This window comes from Cuculus canorus, chromosome 3 (genome assembly GCF_017976375.1).
Source record: "Cuculus canorus isolate bCucCan1 chromosome 3, bCucCan1.pri, whole genome shotgun sequence".
In the NCBI taxonomy this organism is placed as follows: domain Eukaryota; kingdom Metazoa; phylum Chordata; class Aves; order Cuculiformes; family Cuculidae; genus Cuculus; species Cuculus canorus.
Genome location: NC_071403.1, coordinates 75,457,896 through 75,474,388, shown reverse-complemented (window position 1 = coordinate 75,474,388; position 16,493 = coordinate 75,457,896). Strand labels below are relative to the sequence as shown.

Below are 16,493 nucleotides of genomic sequence, written 5' to 3'. Positions count from 1 at the left end.
CAAGAATTGATCTTTTTTAAGAGTAATTAAACTGCTGGCATTTTAAAAATCAGTTTGGGGCTGCACTGTTATTTGTGCTTCTTCAGCTAAACCAGTGAGAGATTACAGAATTACTTTATACCAGAAGCAAAATCAGAGTGGTTGTTATTAGGAGAGACACCTTGTGTTCGGTGAGTATTGAAGTGTTCAACTGGAATTGTTTATTTTAGGTGAAGGAGAAGAGGAGGTCTGGGATGGGCTAGGGTGGAGGAAGCATCCTGCCTGGGATTGTGGGAATGTCTGTCATTCACAAGTGCATGCTGGAAATATGGAGCAAGGAGATGATAACAAGGAATCCTGAAGGCAGGATCATTAGCAAAATGAGGAGTGTTGCTTTTCTTGCTAACTTATATCCCTTTTGTTTCCTCTGTGATTGCTGTATGTGGAAAGAATAGGCTTTTTGAGGCTAGATCTAATAAAAGGTTAATTTTCCTGTTTCACGACACACATAGGAATGGGCATTGTGAGCTGCTGCCCTCCCCTTGATAAGGGCTCCTCTGTGAGCTATCAGTCCCATCTGTCCCTTGACCTGGTATCGGGATGTGGAGCAGAGCTCAGCTAAGTGGTAGCAGTGGTCTGACTCTTCCTGTAGGGATTCTGTTCCATGCATTGCCATGGCTGTGAAAGAGCTAAAAGTCTGTAGGCAGTGAATGGCTGATTTTTGCCTAAGAAGAGTTGAGCAGAAGTGCGTGTCTCTGTCAGGGCATGGGCAAGTCCACTTAAAAGGGCCTATAGGTCCCCTGGCAGACTGCAGAGGTGATATCTTATGATGCACTGTCCGTTTTCTGTGCGTCCAAGTCCCTGGAGTTGGCTAGCGCTGGGCATTTGAAAGTCACCAGGAGCTTGTTTCAAGCCTAGCAAATACAGTAGGTGTGTGCTCGTCCCACAGGAGAGGAAAGCCGCAGCCACCCACGGTGGTAGCAGTATGTTCTCTGCTTGTCTGGCAAAACGCTGGCTCCATCTGTCTCATGTTTCAGCTGTGTGCCCAAAATTCTGCTTGTGTATCCAACAGCTTGTATGCAGATCTGTTCTTGGGCAGAACAGGCTTCGTGGCAGCGGGCACAATACTGGGTACGCCAGTGCTGGCTAACATGTATTCTGTCTGTCCCACAAGCACCATCACATGGCTGATACTTAGCAGGTGAATTGATTTTTCAGAGTAAGTAAAGGAAGAGGAAAGCCCTGGTGTCTAATGACACTAACACATATGCCTGCAGGTATCTTGAGCTGGATATGACCACTACCTGACCAGCATCCTGAACATGGCAAAGATGACGTCCAGGCTAGAGGAAGTATCCACAGCAGAAAACATTCCTGGACCATGTGTTTAAGCTACAGCTTTGACATGTTTTGGGCACAGTCCCAAAATTTTGTTTGTTTGAAGGAGGTTTTTTGATTTGTGCCAATCCACATTCCCAGCCACCCCGAGAATGGGGATATGGTTGAATCATACCAGGGGAAATTTGCTCCTCTTCTCTAAAACTTAAAACATCTCTGCATCCAGCACCAGGATCTTGAGAGATGAAAATGTCCATCCCTTTTAGAATCATAGAATCATTGAGATTGGAAAAGATCGAGTCCAACTGTCAGCCCAACACCACCGTTCCTGCTAAGCCATGTCCCGAAGTGCCACATGCACATGCTTTTTGAACACTCCAGGGAAGGAGACTCTACCACTTCCCTGGGCAGCCTCTTCCAATGCTTCACCACTCTTTCAGTAAAGACGTTTTTCCTAATATCCAATCTAAAACTCCCCTGGCACACCTTGAGGCCATTTTCTCTTGTCCTATCACTTGTTACTTGGGAGAAGAGAACATCACCTAGCCCCCTACAATCTCCTTTTAGGACATTGTAGAGAGTGATAAGGTCTCCCCTCAGCTCCCTGTTCTCCAGGCTAAACAATCCCTTGTCTCCTCAAGATAAGAAGAGGTATGACAGCAGCATCTGTTCCTTTCCAGGTGGCGTCCTAAAAGTGCTTCTTGCAAAAAAAAAAAAAATCACCATTTTTGGTTATCCTACTCATCAATATGAATATAATGTAAATATTTGTCCCCTGAAATAAAGCTAATGAAAAGGGAGCGTATTCTGTTCCAAATCAAAAGAAGTCTAGGAAGTCCAGAATAGCTGTAATTAAGCCAAGAAGTTATTAGGAATTTCTGGCAGTTCATGTGAGGACAGGAGCTAGCCAGAGATTTGTTCTTTTCTTACTGTGGTTCTGCTAAGAACCTTCCTCGTGCCAGTTATTTCTGACTGGAGTATGTGCCTGATAATGGATAACTTTGCACAAGTTTATCAAGGCATCCCATTTATCAAGGGAAACATTTTGATCCAAGGCCAGTCTGTAAAAGGTGTAACTGTGGGCAATTGTGCTAATGTCTCCATGCATTTTCTTCTAGAAGCAATGATTGCTGGTAGTGATGAGGAGCAGGAAGGGAACACAAAGCAAAACAAGAACTGTAGGATGTTCAGATGAAAGAGAAATACAAAAACTAAGAGATCCTGGATGACAGTTGCCAGAATCTTCCTGTGACAGAAATAAGTCTTCTACTGAACAAAAGAAAATTTCTTCTCTTCCTTCTCTATAAAGGTCACTCGCTGTTGTTATTTGACTTAAACTCTCTCTGAACCTTATGCTGTTGCATATTATGTATTCTGATTTCTTCCCCATTTGCGTTTAGATATATTTGCTTGTTGTCCTCAGATCTCAGATGCACCTCTGACCTTGCAAGCTATTATTTTGCATTGAGGCCAAGGCAGAACCTTTTTGACTTCACAAGGGCTCTGCTTATATGTAGGGTTTTGTTCCTTCAAGGCTTTACTTTCTGCATCTAGAGAAAGCATCTGTTTTGGGGAAACCTCTTCTGGATCTGACTCTTTTTGTGTCTGTTATGGTTAGCATAATGGATCAGCCACGTGATGGAGCAGGATTTGAGCCTGAAGGCACACTGCAATATGATGCTCAACCAAGAGAGTATAAAGAAAGCGGGGACAACAGAATACGGGGTACCCAGGGTTGAATACTTCATATGTGCCTCATTTCAAAGGCAGTGCACTTTGCAATTTCTTTACAACTTTGAACATCTTCAATGTTGAACATGTGAAAATCAGATGTACATGGAATTACAAGCAGCTAAGCTGTAAGGTCCGCTAAAAAAAAAAAAGCTGTGCATGTTTTATACATAGAGAATACATCACTGCAGTCTAAAACCACAAGCCTGGCCAGAACTTCCCTTCCTAAAATTTGTGCCACAAGGCAGACATGGGGCTTCTCAGGAGATTTAAAGAAGGCTGTTTGCATAGGAGGGTAGATGGGGAAGCTTGCTATGCCTGGTGTTTTCAATCAGTGATTTCTCATGAGTGTTTCCTCCAGAATGGGAAGGAACAATATTTGTTCTCACTTCCCATACAAATGAGCTGCTAGTTCTGAATTCACCGTGGTACAAGTGGTTCATCATCTTGCATTCCCATTCCTCAGTCTTCTCCCTCCTTTCTTTCCTCCTGCACTTACATACCTTAGCATAAAAAAAACCTAGAGACCTGTCCCATTTTATTCATACTATGTCTGTTTTGTGTGGCTCATCCTGCCAAGAGGCACTTGTTAACAAGTACTTGGCAAGTATCAGCAGCTTCAGTTGTGGTGCTCCCATCACTTTGCCTCTTTCCATGATCCCCAGCAGAGGAGCTGATAAGATAACAGCTATCTGTAATTGCAACTGAGCTGTTAGACTGTCTGATCAATAAGGGAAGCTAGAGATCAGTGAGGAAGAAAAAAACATCTAGCATGGTGTAAGATTATAACCCTGACTTCGTGTAACCTGCTGGTGCTGTCATCCAAAGCCCCTTCGCGCACATCTCTGTGGCTTTGTGTGGCCATTTCCACATGGCCAAGCTTTGCATCTCATGGAGCTGCAGCCTCTGGAGGTTCTGCTGTCAGTGGAGCAGACACACAGCCCTGCAGGCAGGGGAGACAAGAAGAGAAGTTGTTTGGGAGGCTGGTTGGGCAGAGCTGTCGTGTGTTCCTGTTGATTAAAGTACATAAATCCTCAAATGAACACTTAATTACACAGGTGTTAGGGAGAACATTTTTAGACTGATTTGATAGTCTGAGAGACATGGGTTGTTATGGAGAGCAGAATAAAGCAACAGAGCTGAGGATACCAGTGTCCTGTAGGCTCCGTCAGCTTGGAGAGGGACTAGGAGGGGAGAGTGTCTCTGTATGCATGGGGAAGCCAAACAAAGATGCTTCATTTCAACGGCAAGGCTCGGAATCTGTGGTGTGTGACTATCCCTCAGTCAAATCTGTTTTCCATTAGGAAACTGTGTGTTTTAAGCTGGTGAAATGACCATAGGCCTGCAGCGGTGTCATGGAAAATACCAGTCTTGTTCCTCGTCTCTGGGTCTTGGATATGCAGTATGAAACTTTTTGTGACAACAGGCACAAGCTGGGAAGGATTCCATGCTGGATCCTGTTCAAGGCCAGCTCATATGCAGAGGAGAGGTGACCTTCAGCATGTTTGAGCAGACAGGGATATGTTACTTCCTTGCAGTGCTGTGGCAGGCAGATGGAAACCGCTAGTTACACTCAGCTCCCTCTCTGCTCTGGTGCTGCATGGGGTGCTGGGCCAGCCAGGCTCCACAGGCATTCAGGGAGAAAAAGTCATCAACTCAGTGGAATACACACAGCTGCTATATTTTTGTTTCAGAAAACAGCCCAGTGTTCTGTGCGTATCCTAAGTGCTAACTGATATCTCTCATCCTATCCCTGCACTCCCTGATGAAGAGCCCTGACCCGTCTTCCCTGGAGGCCCCTTCAGTACTGAAAGGCTGCTCTAAGGTCTTCCCAGAGCCATCTGTTCTTCAGGCTGAACAAGACAAACTCTCTCAGTCTGTCCTCGTATGGGAGGTTCTCCAGCCCTCTGATCATCTTTGTGGCCTCCTCTGGACTCGGTCTAACAGATCCAGGTCCTTCCTGTGCTGAAGACTCCAGAGCTGGACACAGGACTCCAGGTGAGGTCTCACAAGAGTGGAGTAGAGCAGGAGAATCCTTTCCCTTGATCTGCTGGCCATACTTCTTTTGATGAAGTCCGGTTGGCTTTCTGGGCTGCAAGCACCCATTGCAGGCTCATAGAATCATAGAATCACTAGGTTGGAAGGGACCCACTGGGTCATCAAGTCCAGGCATTCCTAACACCCCCTAAACCATGCCCCTCTGCACCTCGTCTGCCTGTCCCTTAAACACCTCCCTGGGCAGCCTATTCCAGTGCTCAATGACCCTTTCCGTGAAAATTTTTTTCCTGATGTCCAGCCTGAACCTCCCCTGGCGGAGCTTCAGGCCATTCCCCCTTGTCCTGTCCCCTGTCACTTGGGAGAAAAGGCCAGCTCCCTCCTCTTCACAACCTTCTTTCAGGTAGTTGTAGGGGGCAATAAGGTCTCCCCTCAGCCTCCTCTTCTCCAGGCTAAACAACCCCAGCTCTCTCAGCCACTCCTCATAAGAGTTGTTCTCCAGCCCCCTCACCAGCTTTGTTGCTCTTCTCTGGACACGCTCCAGAGCCTCAACATCCTTGTGATGAGGGGCAGAACTGAATGTAGTACTCAAGGTGCGGTTTCACCAGTGCCGAGTACAGAGGGAGAATGACCTCCCTGGACCTGCTGGTCACGCTGTTTCTGATACAAGCCAAGATGCCATTGGCCTTCTTGGCCACCTGGGCACATTGCTTGCTCATGTTCAGTTGGCTGTCAACCAACACCCCCAGGTCCTTCTCCTCTAGGCAGCTTTCTAGCCAGACTTCTAGTCTGTAGCACTGCAGGGGGTTGTTATGCCCCAAGTGCAGGACCTAGCATCTGGCCTTGTTAAACCTCACGCCATTGGTCTCAGCCCGGTGGTCCAGCCTGTTCAGGTCCCTTTGCAGAGCCTCCCTTCTCATCCACCAGCACCCTAAAATCCTTCTCTTTAGGGCTATTCTCAATCTATTCTCCTCGCAGCCTGTACTGGTGCTTAGGATCTTTCTTTCATAGATGACAACAATAGAAGTCAAAGAAACCTACTGAGCAAACGTGTGGAGACAGTTCCTCATGCACTTTCCCTGGCTGCAGCTATTTTTTTACTGGAAATTCCTGAGCCACAGGAACAATCTTTGTATTACCAGTCTTTGATGGACTTCTTTTCTTCCATTGGTATTTCAGTGTACTTTGTGAAGCCACAGACAGTTCAGATTTGCAGCACCTGGTGACAACAAGCTGGGCTCCCAGTTTACCCTGCAGGAAGGGTTGCTGGGGCTGTGGGTCTGCGTCCTTCTAACCCCTCTCATTTGTGTACTGGAATAGCTGGTGAGCAGTAAATCACTTTTCTCTCTCTCCATGCCACTCAGAAACCCCTGCTCCACTCTGCTTTTTTTCAGGTTGAAGAAGTGGTCTCTGTCTCGCCCTTTCTTGTTTGGTGGCTCATCCATCCTCCTTACTGTTCCTGTTGCTGCTCTCTGAGCTGTTTGCAACGGTGCTGCATCCCTCCCGAGATGGGAAGAGCAGCACAACAGGCACTGCCAAACGTACAGCACCACGTGCTTCTATACGATGGCGTAATGCTGTTCAGTTGAGTTCTCTGTTCCTGTCGTGGTTGTTGCTAATGATGTATTTGTTTTCCTGTTTAGAGTTGGCACACTCAACACCTCGAGCTGGGCACAGGAGCAAGCGATCTGTCATCTGGGCTTAGACGAGCTCTCACCCAGCTGCTTGGCACAGCTACGTGTCTGTGTGTTTTTCCAGCTGCAGAATTAGTTATCTCTGGGACTTTTAATGACAGCTGAAGCACCATTGATATTGTGAATACCAGTAGTACTTGAATGTTAGAGTTGGATGTTAGAGTCTAAATGTTAGAGTCTGAATCCTGGTGTTTGATCTAGCCCACTCATGCAATTTTTGCAAGTCATGCTTTGCTCTGACCTTATTTTCTACCCCACGATGGGAGGTGTGGCCCCCTTCTGATGAGCTTTTCAGAAAGAAGTCAAACAGGCAACTGGGCAGAGTAATTATTCTGGAAAGCTACGTACAAATACAGGCTGGGCCTCTCCCTGCTGGGTGTTTGGGTGCCTCAGGACTGCAGTCCCTAGCACTGATGTGACTCATCTCCAGTCATTGAAGAACTGTGGGGACAATGTGAGGAAATTAACCAATCATAGGATGTCCTGAGTTGGAAGGGACTCACAAAGATCATTGGATCCAACTCCTGTCCCTGCACAGGACAACCCCAACATTGACACCATGTGCCTGAAGGCATTGTCTAAAAGCTTCTGGAATACTGCCAGGCTTGGTGTCATGACTGTTTGCCTGGAGAGCTCTTCCAGTGCTCCACCACATTCTGGAATACTGCCAGGCTTGGTGTCATGACTGTTTCCCTGGAGAGCTCTTCCAGTGCTCCACCACCTTCTGGGTGAAGAATCTTTTCCTAATATCCAACCTAACCCTCCCCTGGCACATCTTCCTGCCATTCCCTCGATCCTATCATTGGTTGCCAGAGAGATCAGCACCTGCTCCTCAGCCCCTTGTGCGGAAGCTGTAAACCACATTGAGGTCTTCCCTCAAGTCTCCTGTTCTCTAGGCTGAATAGATCAAGTGACTTCAACCACTCCTTATACAGCTTTCCCTCTAAACCCTTCACCAACTTTGTGGCCTCCTCTGTACACTTCCCAGTAGCTTTACATCCTTTCTGTACTGTGGTACCCAGAACTGCACCTAGAACTGAACATGGGGCCAAGTTTTAAAAAAGCAGGTTTTTTAATTTCTGACAATTTTCTTTGCTGATCATTCATTGCCTAGGCTGGACATCCTCATTTCTTGCCACTTCTATGAAAACTACAGCAGTTTCCCAAGGGTAATCCTCTCCCTGGAGTAAGCATACTGGCTGGCAGTATAAAGACTTAGATTAAAGTGAAGTATATATTGCAGCTTTGAGAGCTGTTGATCCAATACAGTGTCGATTTTCTTTTTTTAAAAAATAAAGTAGTCCTTTAGAAAGATGGAAACATAAAATAGAGGAGAGGACAGGGAAAAAGGCTTTGAAAAGGTAACGTTCCCTGCTGCTGTCCAGGAAAATGGTAGAGCAGCATCTTCTCTGTGTATCTCTCCTTGGCACAGCATGTGACCTGTCTGGAGTAGCTTAACTATGCAGAACAAAAGCAAATTTGTGTTGTGCCAGCAAATGTCTGAATAGAGTGGTAATATGGCTCATTTTGTAAGTCAACTAAAGCCAAGGCTGAACAGGGCTCTAGTTTAAATGATTCACACACTGATTGAGAATAAAAAGACGAATTTATTCCAAATCATCGTATTATGACTAAAAGAACTTTTCCCAATAAAGCATGGAAACAAATTTTTCCTCTAAATCTGGCGAGGGGAGCATGTACTGCAATGTCCTCATGAATGCTCTTGTGTGAGTGACCAGCAGTGGATCCACTGCTGCTTTCTGCTTACTGGGGTTGTACTGTGGGCTGTGGTAGATGCCATACATCCTACTCTCAAAAGGTCTGGGCTCCCTGTTTTGCACAGCAGCTCCTGCCTACATCTGAAGTCTTGCTGCCAGGTCCTTGACTTATCATAGAACATTAAGGTTGAAAAAGAACTCAAAGATCATCCAGTCCAACCATCAGCCCAACACCTACATGCCTACAAAACTATGTCCCAGAGTGCCACAGCTACACATTTTCTTAACAACTCCAGGGATGAAGACTCCACCCTTTCTCTGGGTAGCCTGTTCCAATGCTTCACCACTCTTTCAGCGAAGAAATTTTTACTAATATCCAATCTAAATCTCTCCTGATGCAACTTGAGGCTATTTCCTCTCATCCTATCACCTGTTACTTAGAAGAACAGACCAACATCCACCTTGCTACAGCTTCCTTTCAGGGAGCTGTAGAGTGTATATAGAGGGCGATAAGGTCTCCTGACAGCCTCCTCTTCTCCAGGGTAAACAGCCCCAGTGACTACAGGTGCTCCTGATAATCCCTGTTGTCCAGACCCTCCACCAGCTCTGCTGCTCTTCTCCGGACATACTCCAGAGCAGAAGAGCACAACGTTTTACACCTACTCCTGATCGTCTCCATTTTTATTTAGCTTCTTTTACAAAATTAATGCACACCTTGTTAATAGTTACATAGTTCCAATTGCTTTCAAATTCTAATAATCCTAACATTTACTAATAATTCTACACAAGTTCCCAATACAAGATTGAACTGCATCTTAAAAAAAAAGGATTGTGTTGATATTTGTTTTCTGAGAATTAACCTTTCATTAACTGAAAACTATCACTGAACTGCATGGTGCTGAAGGCTGGAATTCTCATGTTGGCTTTTTATCAGGGAGTGCAGAGATAGAGCTGAAGGGAACGGTTTTAGGCTGAAAGAGGGGAGGTTTAGATTAGATGCTGGGAAGAAATGTTTTCCTGTGAGGGTGGTGAGGCACTGGCACAAGTTGCCCAGGGACGTGGTGGATGCCCTATCCCTGGAAGTGTTCAAGGCCAGGCTGGATGATGCTTTGAGCAAACTGGTACAGTGAAAGGTGCCCCTGCCCATGGCAGGGGTGTTGGAACTGGGTGATCTTTAAGGTCCCTTCTGACACAAACCATTCTATGATTCTATGATTTTATGAAATGCTGTTGATGCTGAATGCTGCAGTGCTGCTGCGGTGATACTGGCCTGGGTCTTGGCAGCTTGCATCATACCTAATGCCCACGCAGACGGTGTCCACAGTGGTGCTGAGTTTATGTGAAGATCCTGGCCCTTCTACAGTTTACAGGCCCAGTACTTACAAAGTCTGCCAGACAAGCAGATCAGTTAGGAAGAAATCTTTAATTCTTTGAGTTTAGGTTCATTGACAGGGTGGTTATTTCTTTTCCTGGTGTGATCAAAATAAGCCTGGCAAAATCTGCCTCTATTTTCTGTACAATAGCTGAGCACTCTTTTAAGCAAAATAACAAACCATATGAGCTTTTGTACTATCTAAATAGGGCAGCTGTTGTTGGAGTGGTGTTCAGCAACACTCTTTATTTCTTCTTAGAAAGGAGCTCCTGTGTTTTGCAAAGCGCTCCTCTTATCTGTACTCATCTGCACCTGATGTAGCTAATATATATGCAGCAGATTTCAAATTTGCATACATTATTTTATAATTACTTGCATTCAAGTGTAAGCCACTAAAAGTGCTTGTGTTCAAGACAGTGTTGCAGAGGATGCAGTGATGGACACCTTAGATTTTCTCAGATAAAAAAGTGCATTTCATTACAGCAAAGGAGTGGGAACCTGAGTTTGAGGGAGGATTAGATGTTTTTGCTGTGCACTGAAAGAATGGCAAGGGTTCCCCGCCTCTGCCGTTAGCAAGAAGTTTTTTCTATTTTTATACTGTTTTTTTCTGAATGGTTTTACCTTAGGTGCACTTCAATCTCTTCAAACAAGTAGAGACTCTTGATAAGGGGATTGGATTTTCATTGTCCCTGTCTGTTATGAATTGCCATGCTAAAATCTCCAAGGCAGCTGCAGGAGGGAGAGAGAATCCTATGTCAGTGTTTGTTAGCAAACTGTTTTGCATATTACTAAACGCATCTCCCCACAGTGCTGCTTTTGCAATGTCTTTGGTCTAGTGAATGGCTAGGAATATTTCCTAAACTATGACAAAAACGTTTGGGTTTTACCTAATGATATTTTGCTGGGGAAAGAGGAATACTTTCAGCTATGTTAACTTTGTTGTCTTCTGTCTTCTACAGTCTTGTGTATTTGGGGATTATTTAACCCCTGTCTTTGTGCTGATACCTGTCCGATGGTTTTCTGTAGATTGCACACCTAAACGTCTTCTTGGCAGCTTTGTGCATATCTGGCACAAAGCATATTTTGGAGTGAGAGGGGGAAGGACATCCTGGCCTGGCTTTGCTTAGGAAGAAAATAGTTACAACTCCTGACAGGGGAATCCTGGATTGTTGTAAAAAGCCACAGATATTGCTAATCATAGAATCACAGAATCAGTAAGGTTGGAAAAGGCCTCTAAGATCATCAAAGATCATCAAATCCAACCATCAGCCCAACACCACTGTGCCTACTAAACCATGTCCCCAAATGTCACATCCCACTTAGAGTGAGCTCTTTGGAATCACCGGCATGGCATCAGAGTGGCACAAATCACTCAGGAGTAGGTGTAAACAATATTTTACTAAAAAAGATGCATGCCCTGAAACACTGGATATAAGCAATCAATGACCTGTATGCAATAGAGCACCAACAAGAAACCACAAAGGCAAATGTTACCACAACGATTCTCAACTTAGAAGCACTGATAACACTATATAACAATTTGCTTAGCAGAACTGAGAAAATGTAAAAAGAACTTGATATTGCCGGAGTCAAAACTAAATATCAAAAATGCCTTCTATAGCCTGCTGCAGCCACACTTGTTACAGGGTAAAAATTAGAAAAAGAGAATGAGGAGAGAGAAAGAGAGGAAAGAGAGATAGTTTGTAAGATAGAAGGGGTGAAAGGTAATCACCACCTTCAAGGCTCCGTGTGTTATAGCATGTGCTTGTCATTGTCCTGGGGGTCCAAGGAGATGGAGGGTGTCCACGAGGTCACAAATGTACATGTGGTTATTTAAACTCTCTGTCCCCATGTCTCACCTGGGTCGGGTGGCAGATTAGGTAACAGGTTGAGACATGCCCTTCTGCATGTACACTTGGAGGGGCACAGGGTCACATCTCAGAACCACCTGCTTTGAGACATTTTAATCCATGCCATGCCAGGTCCATACACCAAGTGCCACATCTACACGCTTTTATAACACCTCCAGGGATGGAGACTCCACCGTTTCCCTTGGCAGCCCATTACAGTGCTTCACCTCTCTTTTGCTAAAGAATTTTTTTCTAATATCCAGTCTAGTCCTCCCAAAAGACCAAAACCTTCTGCTCTCTGTGCAGTTTGGGCTGGCCCCCACACTTGGCATTTCTCTTGTGAGGTACCAACATCCTCTGCTCAGCCTTACTCTCTCCAGACTTCCCACCTACCTCGAGCCCCTGAGGACCAGAGCTTCCATGGCCTGCCCAGAGGTTTGGCATGGGTAGGTCCCAGTCCCATGGTGTGCGTGGTCCCAGGAGGGCAATGAAAACCACTAGTTGATGGTGGGTTACCACACAAGGCTTCATGTGAAGTGGTGGTGCACAGTCCTCTCATCCAGTGTGATGTTCTTCTGTGACTGTATCTGTGTTAGTGACATTGTTTATCGTGCATTTAAGGGTGCTGTTATAAGATGAATCTTAAAGGTGCCATCTGTAGCTTGTTAGGATTCGTCATAACATTTACCAATGTATGAGAATATAATAAATGGTAATAACCAGAGTCTGTGGTCAAAAGACAACTTATGTGAAAAATCGTGCCATGTGAAAAATCGTGCTACTAAACCATGTCCCAAAGTGCCATGGGTGCATGTATTTTGAACACTTCCAGGGAAGGAGACTCCACCATTTCCCTGGGCAGCCTCTTCCAATGCTTGACTACTCTTTCAGTAAAGACATTTTTCCTAATATCCAATCTAAACCTCTGGCGCACCTTGAGGTCATTTTCTGTCATCCTATCATTTGTTACTTGGGAGAAGAGAACAGCATCTACCTTGCTACAACCTTCTTCCAGGCAGTTGTAGAGGGCAATGAGATCTCCCCTCAGCCTCCTATTCTCCATGCTAAACAACCCCAGTTTCCTCAGCAGCTCCTCATAAGACTTGTTCTCCAGACCCTTCACCACCTCCACTGCCCTCGTCTGGCTGTCTTTCTTGTTGTGAGGGGCCCGAAACTGAATCCAGTGTTCGGATACAGTGCCTGTGTAGATCCCTTGCTAGCATTATTAAGATGTAGCTGCATTTTGCTCAGTTGTTGCTTCACAGGCAGCAGAGCTCTAAAAGTGAGCTGGGGATTTTTTTCCATTTAATCATCTATGGAATTGCTAATTAAATTCCAATTGCTGGAGCTTTATTAATGATAATGATGTGAAAGCCAGGAAAAAAGCAGCTGTTTTTTTTTTTTCTGACTCAAGGCTGAATGTGTGGAACTGACCATTAGAAGGAAACCATTATTTTAGTTATTATTCAGCAATACAAGTCTGGAATTACTAAGAAGTACTTGGAATGCCAGAACATCATCTTCAGTTTGTAACCAAGAGCCATTCCTGCAACCTAGTTGGCAAACTGTCTTTAAGTGTTTTATAATCCAATTAACATCCAGAACAGTAAAAAAGCATTTGAGTAAATGAAAGTAATTTGTCTTTAAATTACTTGCAACACCATATTTGCCACAAAGGTTGTCTGACTGTATTGCCTGCTCTTTTCAACTGTTATACCAGTTACTCGACTTTGCAAAGAGAATGGCTGATCTACTAAAAATCTGTTGCTTTATTGAAGGCACATTATACAAACTGAGTTGCTGAGTGTTTTTCTGCATAGTGGACCATCAGCTGTCCCAGATGCTTGTTGATGTGTCTTTTCCAAGACTTTACGATTCCATTGGACTTAAACCAGGTGATAAAGCCAAGGTGAACTGCATCCCTCCTCTAGACATAAGCTCATTACTTTGGAACTGATGCTTTTGGTTGCTGTAAGGAAAAAGCAAACAAAAGCATGAATACTTGGGCATCCACGAGTCATGGCTCTCCTTGCATCACCTCTCCCTGCAGATTCCAAAATATCCTTTTCTTCTCTCCTCATTATTTAGAAAACTACCCAAGTTATGAAGGCAACATAATAGCCACCTAGGCCAGCATCCTGCTTCTAGGAGTGACTGATAGGAATGCTGTGAGGTAAGCGTGGGGAGTGGAGGATGTCAAGATCGGTTCTTCTGGCCATGCATACCCTTGCTGACTGCTCAAGACAGGATTTGCTGTGACTGGAGTTTGCACTTAGATTACCATACTTAATATCACAAACAGATGGTCTGTGGAGGATGGGCCTTTCCTACTTTTTTGCCTGACACAGCATTCCCTGGGAATGAAATTGACCATTTTCTAACATGCTGCGTGGTAGAAGTATACTTCCACTTGTTCGCAAAGTGTGCCACCATGTAAATTCAGAAGGTGGAAGGAGTTGGCGTGGGGCTACCATCTTTAGCATGTCGCCTTCTGACCACGTGAGCTGCCTTCTTTTTCTCCTTTTGTGAGCTGGGCTACAGCAAGGTTTTGTAGAACACTGAGGAGACCACAGTCATGAGAAGATCAATGAGGTTAGAAATGGGATCCACTCACCCAGCAGCTTTACTGAGAGAAACAGCATCTGATTTTTCCCTGCTGTATCATATCATTATTTGAAATAATTATGTTTCTATATGAAGTTTCTTCATGGATCAGTTCTACTAACAGATGCTTTTTCTGAAGCTAACTAGACCACGGAGTCTGCTCAAGTCCTACAGCCTTACTGCAAAATAAAGGCATATATCCTTTATTCAGAAAGACTTTGCTTTGTGTTTGCTGCAAAAAGATACTGTTGGGAACACATACAGGCCATGCTAAGGGAGTCCTCAAGCATTATCCTTGCACTGATGTGGACAATAGCTGTGGCCATGCCATGGCTCTGTGGCCCTCAGGCTTACCATTTTACACAGACTACCTGATGGCCTTTGGCTGGGTAGGGAAAGATCATGTGGGGAAGGTGGGAACTCTCACTCATTGACATCACCTAGGGAATAGCAACTTCCCAAAAAAGTTGCTTCCAGCATTTCAGACGTGCATCACCCTGTTGGAGTGTTGTCTTCAGGAGGAATCTGGCTTGCCTTTTCATGTAGGGTTACATCTCATGGAGCTTTGTAGTGATGCTGAGGTTTCCTGATGGAAATTTTTGCAAATCCAAAGAGTTGAACCCTTGCATTTTTTTCCTCCAAAATACTTGGTTTATATTTGTTAAAACTTGCTTTGCTTCACTTGTGCCATACATCAGAGGTCGTGTTCATGTTGAGGACATCATTCAGTTGAAGTCTGAAGATAGGGAAGAGATTAATTTTATCCGAAATTTCCAAATCTGCTGCTGTCCTGGGCTGCATCCCCTTTCAGCTGCTGGCTGGCCATCTAACACAGCAGGTTGTCCTCAGAATATTTACTGTGTAGGAAATTATAGATTAGATATTAGGAAGAAATTGTTTTCCTGTAAGGGTTGTGAGGCACTGACACAGATTGCCCAGAGAACTCGTGTATGCGCCATCCCTGGAGGTGTTCAAGGCCAGGTGGGATGGAGCTTTGAGGAACCTGATCGAGTGGAAGGTGTCTCTGCCCATGGCAGGAGAGTTGGAACCGGATGATCTTTAAGGTCCTTTCCAACCTAAACCATTCTATGATTCTGTGGAGTCCCAGTGTCTTTGATGCTGTTACTTGTTCAGTGAGGACAGTGAGAAATGCCAGGATGGGGTAAAGAATGAGAACAGCAGAGAGGCGGTTTGCTACAAGGCTACTACTGCACCTGCTGTTGAGAAGGGCACTCAATGGAGTCATTGCTTGTTTGGAGAGTGTGAGGTCCTGATGGAGATCAGTACATGTTACCCTTCCTACCAATGGAGCGGCAATGTGGGGCACACAGTTTATCCATCTGTTTTCAGGTACAAAGCCATAAGACAGAAATGCTCAGTGAGAGTGACCCATCAGCACGTACTCTGCTCAACACTGCTTCCCTTGAAGGTTTTCAGAACAGTGAGGTGCTGTGTTCTCAGGATTTGTCTGCCCTCCTCGAGGCATCTTTGGGTACATAATGCTGTGGTTGCCATAGAAGCAAATTACACTGTAAACATTTGGGGAAAGGCTATAATTGCCAGAGGACATATTAACCTAAACTAACAAGGAGGCAAAATAGAAGAACTTCTGGTGTGGTGGTTATAGGACTGCTGCGGGGTGGAAAGGCTCAGGCAACTTTTCATTATGGTATTTAATAGCATGTGGGTTGGTAGCCGATTAAACATCTGAGCTTTCTTTTTCCTCTCCGTTTTGCAGCTCTTCATGAATTCCCCAATGACATCTTCACGAATGAGGACAGGAGACATGGAGCTGTGGTCCTGCATGTCCTTTGTGTAAGTTTTGGGCTTTGCCTTTCTTCTCCTATCAGCGTGGACATGGTGCACTCATCACAGGCTGATACCACCTCCTGCCCACTGGGACTTCTGCTCTCAGTCATGGTTGAAGGTTACTTTCAGCAACTAAACTGAGTATAACATACTTCAGCTTTACATAAACCCCATTTAAAAGCTGCAGTGTAACCTGTGAGTACAGGTGCATGCCATCATGTGGATAAACGCCAGTGAGTTACTTTACTCCAGCCAGACTGGCTTTGCTGAGATTTTCAGGCAGCTGTGGTCCCCGGCCCCTGAGCATAAGGATGCTGCAGGATTGGCAGGTCGAGGGGGATATTGGTGTTATTACCTTCAAAAATAAGTGAAGTCTTATCCCTAGAAATTTCCCCTAGAAATC

General features: G+C 44.9%; 1 protein-coding gene across 1 annotated transcript in view; it reads left to right on the top strand.

Annotated features, from left to right (window-relative positions):
- SLC24A3 (solute carrier family 24 member 3) overlaps positions 1–16,493 on the top strand; it is a 190,853-nt gene that overhangs the window by 94,889 nt on the left and 79,471 nt on the right. The window contains exon 3 of the mRNA XM_054061725.1: positions 16,020–16,096. Coding sequence (XP_053917700.1) covers positions 16,020–16,096 — 77 coding nt within the window. The remainder of the gene's footprint in view (positions 1–16,019; positions 16,097–16,493) is intronic.